General features: G+C 38.4%; 1 protein-coding gene across 3 annotated transcripts in view; it reads right to left on the bottom strand.

Annotated features, from left to right (window-relative positions):
- The window catches only part of MBP (myelin basic protein), a 115,532-nt gene that overhangs the window by 76,507 nt on the left and 23,820 nt on the right, over nucleotides 1-15,205 (bottom strand). For all 3 annotated transcript variants that reach the window (XM_080581091.1, XM_080581093.1, XM_080581092.1), the window contains exon 2: nucleotides 13,612-13,686. In XM_080581091.1, the coding sequence (XP_080437217.1) occupies nucleotides 13,612-13,662 (51 nt within the window). In that variant the 5' untranslated portion in view covers nucleotides 13,663-13,686. The remainder of the gene's footprint in view (nucleotides 1-13,611; nucleotides 13,687-15,205) is intronic.

Raw genomic sequence — 15,205 nt, 5'->3', positions numbered from 1 at the left:
ACTGGCCAGAAAATAGCTGTGCAGAAAAGGCTTTGTCTATTTTTTGCATCCACTAAGTTAAATGACTGTAAATGATTGTATTACAGATGTTTGGAAGTGAAGCATAGCTCCTGAAGCATGCAGCAAAGAAAGGGACTATTAGCATGAAGATATAACCCCAGTTCTCCTAAACTTTGTCATTTGAGAGAAAAGCCCCCTGTAAGTCCCTACATAGTGAGAAGAAAGGGGGTTAGAAGAACAGATGTGTACTTAAGAGTTATGCTGAGATTTTTTTCTTTGTTCTGCTTTGCTCCTTCTATAGACTTTAAATATACTTTGCTTGGAGCCAATATTGTCACTAGAAACGACAGCCTCCCAAGGGAAAAGCTGTGGCTAATACATCAGTTTAAAACCACTTGAACAGTCACAACTGGTCACAAGAGTTGCAGAAAAAAAGCAGCCTGACTGAGCAATGAAAAACTCAGGACTGATTTCTCCCCAGAGGGAAAAGCTTCTGGCCTCAGAAAAAAAATGGGTGGACTGTACGAGAGACTACAAAAAAGCTGAGATACTATGCTGTCTAAAAGACAGGCAAAAACGCAGGCAGTACTTAAGAATTATACCCTGTCAAAAAATGTCAAGAGAATTATAACGCTGGGAACAAAAATCAACGTACCCAGATTTTAAAGTGATGATGATGTAAGGGTACTTGTTTGTTTGTGGGCTTTTCGTTTACTTGTTTTAGTAAATAATTCATAACAAGAAGAAAAAAAATCAATTGCCGTGACTGAATAGATCAGGTATATTTTGCAAGGTTCAAAAGTTATTGTACTATTCACATGAGAGCAGCAAATGTTGGCCCAGGTAAATAACTTGTTATCATACCCCAACTGTGATGCAATATTCGGCGATTAGCAAATAACATCCTTGGATTCAGCTAAAACAAGTTACAAAAATCTATGAAAGCTAATGACTATGACTTACAGACATTTTATGCTCCTTTCATAAAAGGACTGTGGTAGTAGCTACTTACCTATACTTACTTTTGCACACCTCCTGTGTACACTGACCTAACAGTATAATTAATACAAGAACCTCCCTGAAATGAAGGTCTCCACAGTCTACAATCAGCAATTCGTACAGCTTAATAAGCTCAGATTACTTACCCACTGCAAAATTCACGTACATATACACAAGGACAAAAAGTGGCTTTATGATGGAGAAATACGTTAAAAAAACACTGTAGGAATTAACGACATTTCAACAGCTCATTTTCATCAACATATGAAGATCTTCAGCTCAAGCCCCTACTGTAAGTTTGGTTTGGTTTAAAGGAAAGATTGCTCACTTCAGTAGAATGTCCTTCAGTAGATAAGCTCCATCTCAGCCTAGACAGATGACCTTTTTGAGGTAACCTTCCTTAGAAAAAACAAATCCTCTGATAATGTCTGTGCAAAATTAGAGGTAAACACAGTTACTAGAGGCGACGCACGCAGCTCAGGGCAAACTTCTCCTTGTATTACCAGCACCCAGCCTACGGCTGAGTCACAATGGGCTTTTAGTTTGTTTTCTACTCACCCCTCCTACCCTTGAAGAAAGATGCAAATGCAAAACATATAGATTACACCTTTTTATCTCTATCTACAGGTAGATAAAGATATAAGTATGCATATAATACATATATATCAGGGTCCATATTTATCATGTGTCAAGCAGAGGAAGAGGTAAAAAGGGAAAATTGGGTTTCACCTCTTGTTCGTAAGACCCAGCTGCAGAGAGACTCTTCAAACAACACTGCTGCTTTTTTTTTTCCCCAAAGATTTTGCTTGCACATAGCCCACAGCAAATCACATTACATTAATGTGCAAAATCTATGTTAATGCACTACTTGGCTGGCAGTTTTAAGCGCACAGACGTCATGAAGTTAAAAGACTGCATTTCCCTCAGCAACTGTTACTTAGTAACCCTCAGCACATAAATAGAATTTTACATGGCTGCATATGTGTTGCGAAGGCTGGAATTTATGCCTCAATTCTACTGGCGAGCCAGAACCCAGGAAGCCACGCAGGGCACTGTACATCAAACTTGCACAATCTACGTTCAACTGCTTCTTGAGGCAGGGAATTTCACTGTGCATGACCAGAGAAGTATTTCCATTGCCATTCTCTTTCTGGTGTTTCATCCTAAAAAAGGTGCAGGGACAACTCCTTTGAAGTTAGACCTCAGACAGATTTTTCTGGTATTGCTCATCTGCTGTGCAGTGCAAGCTTCAGACACAAGCAAAACAGAGAATACACAAAGCTCTTCACCTTCATCCCTAGAGGTAGTATAATCTACTGGCTACGTAATCACCAGATATAATTGGTAGGGCAAACCCACAGACAAAACACTGAAGGAAAAAAAGAAAAGGAAGATAGATATGGGGCTGAAGAAAACAGGCGGAGCATGATCGATGTAAAAAAAAAAAAAATCAGACAAGAATACATCATCTGTACATATAAAGTCTAAATAGCTGTATTGTATTAACTTGTATATTTGATCCTTCCATATATAGGCTACTTGTGAACTCAATATTTGATCCTTCCATATATAGGCTACTTGTGAACTCAATATTTGATCCTTCCATATATAGGCTACTTGTGAACTCAATATTTGATCCTTCCATATATAGGCTACTTATGAACTCAATGACAGCGTACTCAAACTGCCTGAGTAAATATCAACACGGGACTTCAGTATCTTTTGGGACCAAGAGACAGCCTTTCCAGCATTGAATGTAACAGGCAGCCCCTTGGAAATGTATAGGAATCCTTTTTACTCAATTCCCTACCACTGCAAAATGATCTACTAACAGTACTCCGCTTCTTCTAATGCTTTCCTCTGGCACCCAACAATTTTATCTCCCACAGTGGTTTATTCTAACAAAAGTTGAATGTCTTGACATAAAAACAACTGATGGAGTTACACATAGCATTTCACAAACAAGTAAATGAAGAGGTTACACAGATTATAGCTGCAGTTATTACATTAAGTATAAGCATATGGATAAGCAAACACATTTCATTTGCATTTCTTTTAGCAAGTTTACAATCCATTACAAAACATCCATCATATCTTCCCATTTTGTACTATGAATAAAAGTCTTAGGGTTTATTAAAGATTCCCCCAAAAGGATCATAGAAAGCCAAGCCAACCCAAACGCTGTCCCACCTGCAACTTTTCTGCTGTAAGAGGTTATTCAACAGGCACAAGTTCTCATTGCAAAATTCCAGAGAATCAATGCTTCAAAATATGGGTTGCTATTTAGATTTCTTTTCTCTGCTGCAGCCGTACCTTCATGCTAAGAGTCTTGTAACAAGCAAGATGTCTTAGCTCAGATCAAGAAGTCTTGAGTCCTGTTAGGCATCAGGCATTTTTGCTTTCAAGAAAAACAAACCCAAGCAACATAAAACACCACCAACAAAAAACAACCAACTAAACAAAAATAGGAACCATTTCAAGGTTTGAAATTAACCCCACTGAAGACTGACCAAGAAAATTCCAGCTGCCCAAAGCTGTCCCTGAAGTCCTCATTTTCTTAAAGCCCCAAGACCCACCTTGGCAGTGCACCAGCCTAATTGAGCTCTGCGCAGGAGACTTGGCCAAGACTTAGTCGGGGACAGGGACAATTAGCTGGCCATCTGGCTCTCTGCACAGAGGAAAGCAGCTCTGCACCTGCTCCACCAGCCCACTGCTTGTAGCCTAATTGGTTAAAGCAAGATGATCAGAGCAAAACCAGAACAACTTGCCTCCTGCTGAGACCCGTGGCTCATGAGGTGGGATTGAGGCCAACCCCTGCTCCTGGTGAAGCCATCTCCCTCATGGGCTCCACATTCAGAGGGTCTCCAGTCCCTTACATACAGCAGCAGCAACTATTAAGAATTACATTTTCTTGAAATATTGAATTGTAGGGGGGAAAAAAATCAACACCGAAAGTAATTTATCAGGTAAATGAACCTGTAAGAAACCGAAAGCTAGATGTTGCAAGTCCACATTCTCCACACCTACAAATCACCGTAACTTAATTTGTCACATCTGAACATAATGGATTACTCTGGTTCAGATCGATCTCAACTAAAATATATTAACATAAGTTTTCTCTGAACACAGATTTGCTTCTGAAAGAAACTGTAGGTTAGCACCGTATCACAGGAGAAAGCCTCTTTCTACCAGCAAATATCCCGCAGCATATTGCAAGTTATTTCTTTCAGCAGAAAAAAACCTAAGTTTTAGTCTTCATTATGTACATCTTTTGACCTAGAATCTCATCTCATGTGACTGAGCTCCAGAAATAACAACAACCCTCCTAAACATATTGAGTTTTCTGTGTAGCAGGGGACCCAAGATAGAACAACTGTTACTTTATGCAGTGGGTCTCACCTACTGTGAGCTCTGAAGCCTTCCACAGAACACCAGGAGATTTTTATATATTCTATTACTACATACTTAAGATGTTAAATATCTTATTAAATATTTAACAAACAGATGGCATTGGCAAGTATTGAACCATCTTTAATATATATTTTATGAGATATAAGCATTCCTCATTTGTTACAGTCACTAACGTGAGATGCTGATTCAGAGTCCCACATTCACCAACCTGCATCTGCCGAGTCTCATGAAAACAAATGGGATTTCAGACACTGGATTACAAAAGGAAAAAGAAAGCAATTATTCAAGGCTTTCTCACTGTGCACCATAAGGCAAATTTCTTCTACAGTAGAAAGCTTTGCCTCGACATTAAGAAGAGATTTAGCCTGTAGTTCATGGGGAAGATCAGAATGGACAGCAAGCTGCCCTGGGGAGAAAGGCTGCTGGTCTCAATTCTTAAAACTGATGGAGTGAACACATGTGCAGCCAGTCAGGGGTATAAGCAGAGTACATATATTTGAATATACACTCACATTTTTATAGGTAGTTCAATATATGCTTGATTTTTTTTTATATATTTGTGTATGCGTGTACACATATATATACATGCATGTAAGTAATTAAAGAGGGATTTAAAGTTTTTGCGCATGGTTCCCCCTCACAATTGAAGCCATGCTTCCCCCAGAAGAATTCCATAGCCATTCTTCTGTTTTCTGCCGAAGACAAATTCTTCAACAGGTACAAATGTAAAATAAATAAATAAATAAATATATATATATATATATAAATGATGATGGTTGAGTATAAAAAAATAACAGAAGAGAGCTTTGATTTTCAACTCTTTCAAACAATGGCAATGGCACTACTAGATTGCTTGAAGCAAGGTACGGTGATAGGGATAGTTGCTGAACGTCTTTTGTCAACACGAAGAGAGAGATCTGGCTGGAAGTGAACTATTTTTCAAGTAGATGTGTGTTGTTAGAAAAGTGCAAATTTTTTCTCTTCTACAGTGTTCCCACCTCCCTGATAAGACTGCCTGTCAGCTGGCTGTCTCGTCACTGTTTCCAAGCATGCAACTGCACTGTTAATCATTAAATGCTGTTTCTAATGCCTCAGGAGATCAAAACATGGCACTGACTGCATTAGAGATGGAAATACTAGCAGAAAATAACGTGCTGAAAAAACCTGCGTGCAAGGAGTAGGGGGACAGAGAAGGTAAAAGGAGGAAGGAAGGGGAGGAGTGTGAAAGACTAGGAAAACGTGCTAGACATTTAGTAAGTCAGTTATGACCACAAAACCATAAATCATTCAGATTTCAACGTAACAGTCTCAGCCAGTACCTTTTAACCAAGACGTTTCCAGCATGTTGGGATTTCCATGAGTCATCTGAAAACCTTAGCGCTACCAGACAGTGAATCTAGCCCTGAAGCTTTTACACAGAATGGGAATAACTGAGGGCCCAAAATGGTGACTTTTTTGTTGTTTTGATCATAAGTGACTTGTTTAAGGATAGATCTCATTGATGACAGCCTTGCTACAATTTCTGGCATCAGGTTCTTGTCTGCATCTTTTGAGCTGTATGGAGGTCACAAGCAAGCTGAGTTCCCCCATACCTCCCTAAATTCAGTGCTGTTACAACTGCCATATTTCAGTTAAAGCTAAGTCCAGGTACACCAACCTCAACGTCATCCTGTGGCACTGTGGGGAAAAAAAACAAACACACAACAAAAAAACACCACCCACAAAGTTTCCATCATTGTCTCTTCCTGATTATAAGAGATGCTCAGAAGTCCCCCAATTATCCAATGTAAATGGTATTTATCTTGTGTCTCTCAGCTCTATGCAAATTCTCATATTGTAATGGCCACATCCACGGGATGCTGCACAGAAGATCAGATTGTTTTTCGAATGAGCCTTATCTCAGCAATCAAGAACAAAGTCACGTTACTCTGCTTAAAAGTTTTTCAATTTCCTTTTGCAAAAGACTTTTTTCCTCCAGCAAATTTTTTCCTCTAGCAAATACTACTCAAGTATTTCCAGCATAAAAGCTGAGGGCATGTGAAAGATAAGTAGAAAGGAAAAATATCCCATGACATCTTAGCTCAAGGTGGAAAAATACTTTTTGAACTGCAGCCGCAGGTAAGTTAAATTTACTTGGTGTACAAAACCCTGCAATTACGTTAGAAAGTGCTGTTTATTGTTCAACTTCAGCTTCTGAAGTAAAAAGAGAAGTTATTGTTAAAGTGACACTCTGTAAGAAAGTCCCTCATCTTTTTCCTTCTGATATCCATTTCATGTTTGCTGAATTTACAAATTAAAGAAAGATTCCCCTCACCTTAACTATGTGGAATTCCTCATTTCTTGTGGCAGGATGCTTAGCATCAGGCTTTAGCTTAGGTTTTGGCTTTGTACTGTTGCATGGTGTAAAACCATGCCTACCAACAAGTTTCATTGACCCAGTTTCACAATTACATTATCAGAAATGTAAGTAAGTGTGAAATGGAGAAGTCAAATAAACCATTGCTCCAGCATGCAATGCTCCCAGCTGGTGCCCAGAAGCATGTGAGACAACAGAACTAGCATTAGGGGCAGAAGATGAGGACACTACTGAACTATTGAACACACTTTTACCAGGGCTCAATACTTTGACAAGTGTCATGAGAAAGATTTGCCAGTCATTGTCCTAGAGATTGGAGATTCTGCTGGGTTTGGCCCCATAGGCACAGCTCAGTGAGCTCTCCTCTAATAGGAAGAAAGCAATTCACCCATGCTGATTTTACAGATTTAACTGTGTTCTATGGTAATATATTACATATCGCACAAGATTATTATTTTTTTAATATAAACTTAACAAATATAACTAATGAAATTCTAGTTTGTTATTTTGACCTATCTCATCCAGTTTCAGAGCAGCTGATAAAGCATGTTGCCACACGATAGCATGCTGATCTACAAACCGCCATAACAGTAGAAGCACAGAGAGGTTCTGTGAGAAAGAAGGAAGATATCGCTCCCTTTCAGGATCTCTCTATCACTTATTGCTTCCTCCAGACTAAAAATAACATCTTCACCTTCATTTTTCTGGCATGAAGTCACTAGGGCTTTGAACACCATGTTCTTGGGCTGCAGTATGGGCTGACCTTAAGAGAAGCCTGTTCAGCAAGCAGCCCAGTTCACAGGGAGTTCACAAAGAATGGGCAGTGTATTACACCCTTTTCCTTCCAGTTCCTTGCTAATTTAAGTGGTGCTATCATTAAACTCATTTCACAGGACATTTGTCTAGTTTTGTATCAAAGCTAAAAAGCAGCAGACGTGAAGGAAACTATAGGAAACTATACCACAGCAGCATGGCATCTGATGCACAAGACCTCAAAAAGCACAGAGCGCACTTCCCTCTTTTGCTAGTCAGTTCTGCAGGCTGAGGGTGGGAGAAGAAAGCCCAAGACCCTTCCTCCTCCCCAGCCAAAACCACAGTGACTGCACCTCTTCCTTTTGCACCCATGCGAGCTCAACCAGCTCAAGACCTAAACCAAGAAACGTTTGTACTTAGCACTCATGCACAACAGAAAAACATTCTTGCAACATATTTGATGTGACATTTACCTATGTATTTACTCGCTTTTTCATTAAAATGAAGGTCTAATGAAAAATGTCTAGTATTACACAATTCAGGCAAAGCCTTAAATACTCAGGTGCCATGGTACTGACCAGAACTTGCTGCTCACTCTTATCTGTCTTGCCTCCCACCTGTAACTCTTCTGTCAGTTGCTCTGTTCATAAGCCTTGCTACCTTCTGTGGCATTCAGATACACAGGAAAAAGGGGAACAGAGAAGCATAGAAGCATGACCTCTACACCACTGACGGTTTATCTTCCACACATACTTATGATAAGCCTAGGATATTTTAGACTAAAAAAAATATTGTAACATTAATAGACCTTATTCAACCCAGTGCCTGAAAAGTTTAATGAACAGTCAAGTATTTAAACACAACTTAAATTGGACACATAAATTGGTCCTTCTACAGCAGAGCTACTTGCCTACTTAAACATTGAACAGGCTTCAGTACAATGCTGAATGATGGTCTTAAGGTTAATTTTTGATGAAAGATGTCATAGTTACCGCATACTTGGCATTCTCAGAGGCTTCAAACAGCACTGTCCTTTCTGTATCGCTATGATATCATCTCACTGTCTGAAGCACATTAGTGCCTGAAGGCTCCTCTTAAAGTCTCAAAGTCCTCCTATTAATACAGAATGACTCTGCATCTGTCCCAGCAAGCAATCTAGTTAGACAGTAGGAAGGTTAAGAAATGTAACAGAAGAATACAGCCGGCACAAAGGGATTTGCTCAAGGCCAAATCTAGGGCAATGGCAGAATTTGAAGAAAACAGATGCCTATCAAATTTAACTGGTTTTGCTTAACTTCACAGAACTGCCCTTCGCTCCCTGGAAGGGGATTGCCTCTTTCAAAAGCTGCCTTCTCTTGTACCAGACACCAGCTTGACCAGATGGTAGCAGTTTGAGAGAATTTCTATGTGTAACCTGTAAAACTGGCTGGTGAAAGTGTTCATCGCGTCCTTCACAGAGAACTTTGGTTTTCTCAACATTTTAAAGTTTTTCTTTCTCTATTTTCCCTCTACCTTCAGAAAGCTATCGAGATGGAGTACTGAGCTTGAGAGGGAGTATTTTAATCAGTATATCAGATTACAAAGAAGGATACATCACTTGAGCCCCTGGACTCTTTGTTTTACAGCAGAAATTTTACTCAGAAAGTAAAAAAAAAAACAATTTTAAAGGAAAATAAAAATAGCGCTATACAAATTTGCTAGGGGAAAAAGTGAAAGAGCATCACTCTTTTTATGCATGGTAACAACAATAGTGTATTTAAACATATTAAATTACAATACCATGTGTAATTTAAAAAAAAAAAGGCATATCCTACATAATCTGTATATCAAGTATCTCGACGTATTGAATAATAAACATTTATCTTACAAAAATAATACTTCAATGCAATTAATATAACTAATCAAATTACTTCACCTGTTGTGTTCCCCCCCCCCCCTTTCTTGGTACTTTACCATGCGTACCAGAGGAAGCACCTGGTGTAAAAGAAAAGAACAACAAACATGCACATGGTTTAGAGACAAGCAGTCTCAACAGTCTGAGGTAGGGCATCAAAGGAGGTCAGTGTGAAATCCTTCTGCTTGCAGATTGCTCAGTGTCTATGAGGTGAACTACACAAGTGCTACACTGAGCCAGCCAGCTTCAGAATTTCACCCCTCTCTCATCAGGGAGAGCCAGAAAACTTTCTGTCAATGTTATCAGGAGTAGGGCTGCACAGGGCGTGAGATCTCTAAACGTTAGCCGTACAAGGAGAAGAAAAACCAGAATCTCTTCAGAATCAGTTTAGAAACCGTTTGACTTATTGACTGATGCACGCTTACCAGAGCAATTTTGCTTGAACTAATTGTGTTGAGTTCACCTTAAACATGGAGAACCAGTTTGTTTATTACAATTATCAAATGAACCGTGCAAAACACTTTACAGAATCCAGGTAAGATGGTAATCAAAGGCAATACTTTTCATAAATTTACTACACACGAAGACTTGGTCATTATTAACAGATGCCTTTGTAGTTCAAGAAAAACATTAAACTGTAGATTGAATGCTTTATCATCACTACATCTGTTTTGAATTTCTGCCTGTGAAAAGCAATATACTGTGGCAAATTTACACTTCTCAAGGTTCCTCAGAGTTAAATATCAGAGGTAGCAATTGTTTTTGGTTCCTTGGTGTTTACTGACAGCATACTCCAAGTACATCGAGGACATGAAATAGTCAAATGATCGAATGTGTTTCAGGCCTACTTATGCTTCTTGAGCAATCTCTTTACATGGCTGGGCAGTGGGTTTTTTTCTTTTCTACAAGTCACAAGTTTGTTGTCCAGCACCCCACAGTACGACATGACCTGAGGCACAGGGCAACCAGGCTCTGTGGTCTTGCTGGATTTGGTATTTGTAGAATAGATGAGACAATGACCGAAACACTTCTTCCCAACCCCACAGGCCTGAACAAACAACATGGAAGGTAAGGGCCAGTTTTGACAGGTACCAAGAAGGTTCAAAGATTTAGGGATGCATATATGTGCTGAACAGAATTCTCCAGGGGGGACAGCCAGAACAGACAGTGGCAAGGAACTGTTTTAATGAAACACTTGAAGGCACCTTCTGACATTAAAAAAAAAGCCCATGGCTCTTTGCAGCTGTGCCGAATTAACATAGATCAACTACAACTCAGAAAAAAGATCAACAAAACTTTGGTCACCCACTCTTTTAATTCTACATTTAGTTCTCAGGGAATTTAACAAAATTTGTGACATGAAGAACAGGACATTATTTTCTTTTCTGTTGTTCCCACATACATTTATGTAAGTTTAAACCCAAGCATTACCACCAAGAACAAAGTTAAACAAAATCAATATTTGTACATTTACTACAGGACTCAGTAGTCTCAGTAACCTAAACCATTCAAAGTAAAAGAGAAATGGGAGAAATTGCTGTGTTCGTTGAGTAGGTGAGGGCTTTGTAAGTATTTCTCTCATTACCTAAGTCAAATAGACCATTTTTCAAAGCATTCAATTAATTTCACATTTCTCCTTATTATTCATGAAAGCATCATTATAGCCTGGCATTTTTATAAATCAAGAGGATTACAATATTTTGAAAGAAGCATCACAGCATGGGAAACCATCTTGCCTTTAGCAAATCTGCCAATTTGAAAGCATCTTGGTCTCGTAACAGAAATTTGATGAAATAATTGTTTTCTGGCTATTTCTAATTTTGCCGTCAAATATCCAAGTTTACTGAAAGTAAAACAAAGCTAGAGGTCAACTCAACAACAACAACAACAGTAATTGCTATCCTACAGGGCATTTAATGTACAATCAAGAATTAAAGTTTCATTACAGCATCTTTACTAACATTCATGATATAACTACCTGGAGAACTGGACTACTTGTTCAGGAGCCAGTATGGTGTCCATGAAGCAAATCTGACTGTCATAGGTTCAAACAAGCTGCCTAAAATGATCTTCTTCTTTGGTGCTATATTTTGGGGAATTGAAACGTTATAAACAGCCTGAAGTTACAAGTAATGAATTTTAGAATGAGCTAATAGCCTTCTGCACTGCAGTTCTACTGCTAAGAGCAAGAAGAGTTCAGCATTTTCACAGAGTCTCTTCAAGCCTGCAGCACCACAAGACTGGTGGGAAAACAGTTCTAATTTACAGCTATATTGAACAAAGACAAAAGAGCAACTTCAGCTTGAAAAGAAAAAACGAGTACGGTACATATGGTTACAGCTGTCCGTAAGAACTTTACTATTGCCTACAAGAACTGAATGAAGATTGACTGGTTACGTGGAATACACAGGAGCACCTTAACCATATATTTCCTGATTTTAGATCTGTAGCCTTATCATTTCTTGTGACATTACTGCTGTCTTTCATGAGTAAAGGGAGATCTTGATCAAGCATTGGCTGTTTTAAAGTTTGGGGTTTTGCTTTATTTTTGCACTCTGAAAGGATGAGTGAGGGACAGAAGATATTGCTACAGAAGTAAGTTTCCCCTTTGAAATATTTTACATCAATGAATGTTATTTTCATTGCAGAATTCACCGTTCTTTATGGAATGATAAGGAAAAAGGAATTCAAAAGAGCTCAACTGTCCATTTCCTTATAGACCTGTCTTACATACTCAGTGCAAGACTCGTGGACACCTGACTCTTGCTCACCCCTGAAGGACTTGTGCCTATGGCACAGGCTGCTAGAGTTTGAAGAATCTTTTACTGTTTGAAGCCCCATGTGCCAGACACAACTCACTGACCTGCCACCCAGGTGTGTGAGACACAAGATCCCAAAGTGGGAGAGAAGTTATGAAGTGTTTTTCTAACCAGATTTTGTACCCAAAGAAAAAACTAAGCACAGGACACATGGTGCACAACAGCCTAATAAGCTCTGTGTACCTGCCATATCACACCTGCAGCATCTCCCACACTTGGTCAGAAAGAGTCAAAATATTTGGCTAAATACATCTGTTAGGTACCCGTGACTTTGCTGGATTTGTACAAGGCATTTTTCTAGAAATGTAACCAAAAATCTTAAGGTGCCAAACACAGCTTGGGACTCATGCTATTGTTTGCACTGAAACTGAAACCATTTTGTAAAACACTGCATAAATAGAAAACAAAAACATGTTTCCAGTTCTCTCTTCCTGCTGTTTTCTCACTGTTCCCTCCAATGTGCTCATGTACTTCCCTAAAGAAGTCAGAGAACTTTTAACTATATGAATACTAGTCTGCATAAACCTTTTAGGGATAGCTGCTTATCTGTGCCACAGCAATGCACAATACCTGCATTCCTCCAGACAGAGCACAGAATTATCTGTTTACATCATCTGTCTGATGCAAAGGGCAATAACTTTATACACTGTGGGATCAGACTGTAAACTGTTATTTTTGGGTGGGGATGGGTAGAGGGAAGTTAGCAAAAGCTAGTAAGAAGAAACAACTTTTTTATGTATGTTTTAATCTAAGATACATGTGAATACACTCTTCCTGTACAATGCAGACACACAAATAAACAAGATATTATCACAAGGCAAACAGAATACCACATAATGTGTGAAATACAAAGTGCCTACAGAGGCCTAGAAAGTATATACTAACTTTTAGTGAATATTTTGATGGTTCTCATCTTTCTACCAAGGAGATTTTTAAAGTTGTATCTACTGAGACTGACAATCGTTGCCTTTGGAATCCTCTTATTTTACTTGTTTCCATACAGTTCCTTTCTTAATGATAAAGCCAACGACTGCCAAAATGGAAAGCTGTCGATAAGTAAAACATTACTCAGCTCATTGGCTCTTTAAAAATGTCTGCAATTTCCTGCTTCTAAGGATCATTTCATTCATTTCCAACATGACTGAGAAGCATTTTATCAGTTATGCATCTGACACATGAAAACTTCATCTAACACAGCAAAATCCTAGTTCAGCTACATCTCATAGGACCCTCTTAAAAAAAAATATATAATTTTAAAATGACAAAAATAGCAACAGTGAAAACGATCTGGTAAACACATTAAGGTAGTAAATATATATAATTATTTTATAAACACACATTTCTGAAATGGTCTCGCCTCTTCAATTTTCTGCTCTTACCTTGGTTGACTTGTCAGCACTATGTTCTCGTTTTCCTACATGGTTCCCCATGATCTACCACCAGAACTTCAAATTCTGAAAAGACAAAAACAAAACAGAAATTTTGAAACCAAAATATATTGAAATACAAATTAATTCTTCCTTGGGCAGAACAAAGAAACAGCTCTCGTACAATAAACATTTTTACAGTCCACCATAAACTTTCCTTATTCAATTAAAAAAAAAAAGGAGGAAAAATAAAGCATTTTATTTGTATACAAGCCAAGACTAGGTCAGTATTTAAGCAGAAGCCCTGTCTTTTGATAACATATTTACAATCCCAATTGTACAATATGTAGCAGCTGATTTGTAGCTGCGAATTTTTATAAGGGATCAAGTAAATTCTTTAGAATTCACATTTACCATTACATAAACAGAAATTACTGAAAAAAAACCAACCACCACACTAAACTGCTAACAATTTTCTGTGGAGGTGAGAATGGATATGTTCTTTAAAGCACAAGCTTTCATGGAAAGCGCATAGGAATGGAATGCCAACCTTTTCTTTGTATTTTCTGGCTTTCTGTGGTGTATCTCAGCTTTAGCAGAGCTTATGTAGGTTAAACCACAACACTCAAATTTCAGCTTTTAGCTTGCATTTGTGGTTACACTACATATTTCTTCTCTTAGAAGCATGTGTCTGTATAGTATCTTACACAGGCAAGGTTTGTCTTTGTGTTTTAGTACCTAAAGACGGCGCAAGGTAACGTTTAAAGCCCTGAAACTTTAAACTACTTCCAAAAGACGTTTCAAAGAGACTTTCTCCTCTCAGACTTATGAACTGGACTTTTGCTCATAATATTGAATTTCTGACCAACAATAATATTTGCTACTCTGCCATAAATGTAATGCTGCATACTATAAAACATTGGCGTCAGACGTCTTCACACAACACTCTCAGTGTCAGAGGGCTGTTACTTCATTAACAATATCTTCTGCAAAGGCTTGGCTTTTCTAAGGCTTTTCTAAGCACAGCAGACCTTTGCTATGACAGAAAACACATGAAGTAAAACAACAGCCTATTACCTAGTTATACTTGAAAATAAAACCACGGTTATAAGCTTAGATACGGGGACTGACCTGTGTACCAAGGGATACCTATCTCCGATGGATAGAGAATTTGATTACTTCTGAAATTCTGACTTTCCATCACAGAAACGTGCATTTTATTGAAAGCTTCTTTGTCCTGCATCACTACTGCAATTTTGGAAGGACTGACAGATTTCTCCCCAGACACACATAATAAATTTCAAATTAGCAAGTGTCTCCAGTGCTTATTCAATTATCCACCAAATTTCAGCCACTCAACACTCAAAGTGACACATGTCACTGTATCTGATTAAATAATTCCCCACTAAATCCAATTCTGAGGTCTCACAGAGGAAAACTTAAAAACCATCCAAACTCATTAAGTGTACTCAAGATAGAGTTTATTGGCAAATAATAGAATAATAGATTTCTTTTTAAAGAACAGATGTATGTATTGCAAAAAAGATTTAAATATAGCTTTTGAAACTGTGAAATCAGCACAACCAGTTTATGTTGTTGTGACATG

Source organism: Anser brachyrhynchus, assembly GCF_964034855.1.
Source record: "Anser brachyrhynchus genome assembly, chromosome: 2".
Taxonomy (NCBI): domain Eukaryota; kingdom Metazoa; phylum Chordata; class Aves; order Anseriformes; family Anatidae; genus Anser; species Anser brachyrhynchus.
The sequence above is the reverse complement of the archived record's forward strand: the minus strand, read 5'-3'. Positions and strand labels throughout refer to the sequence as shown.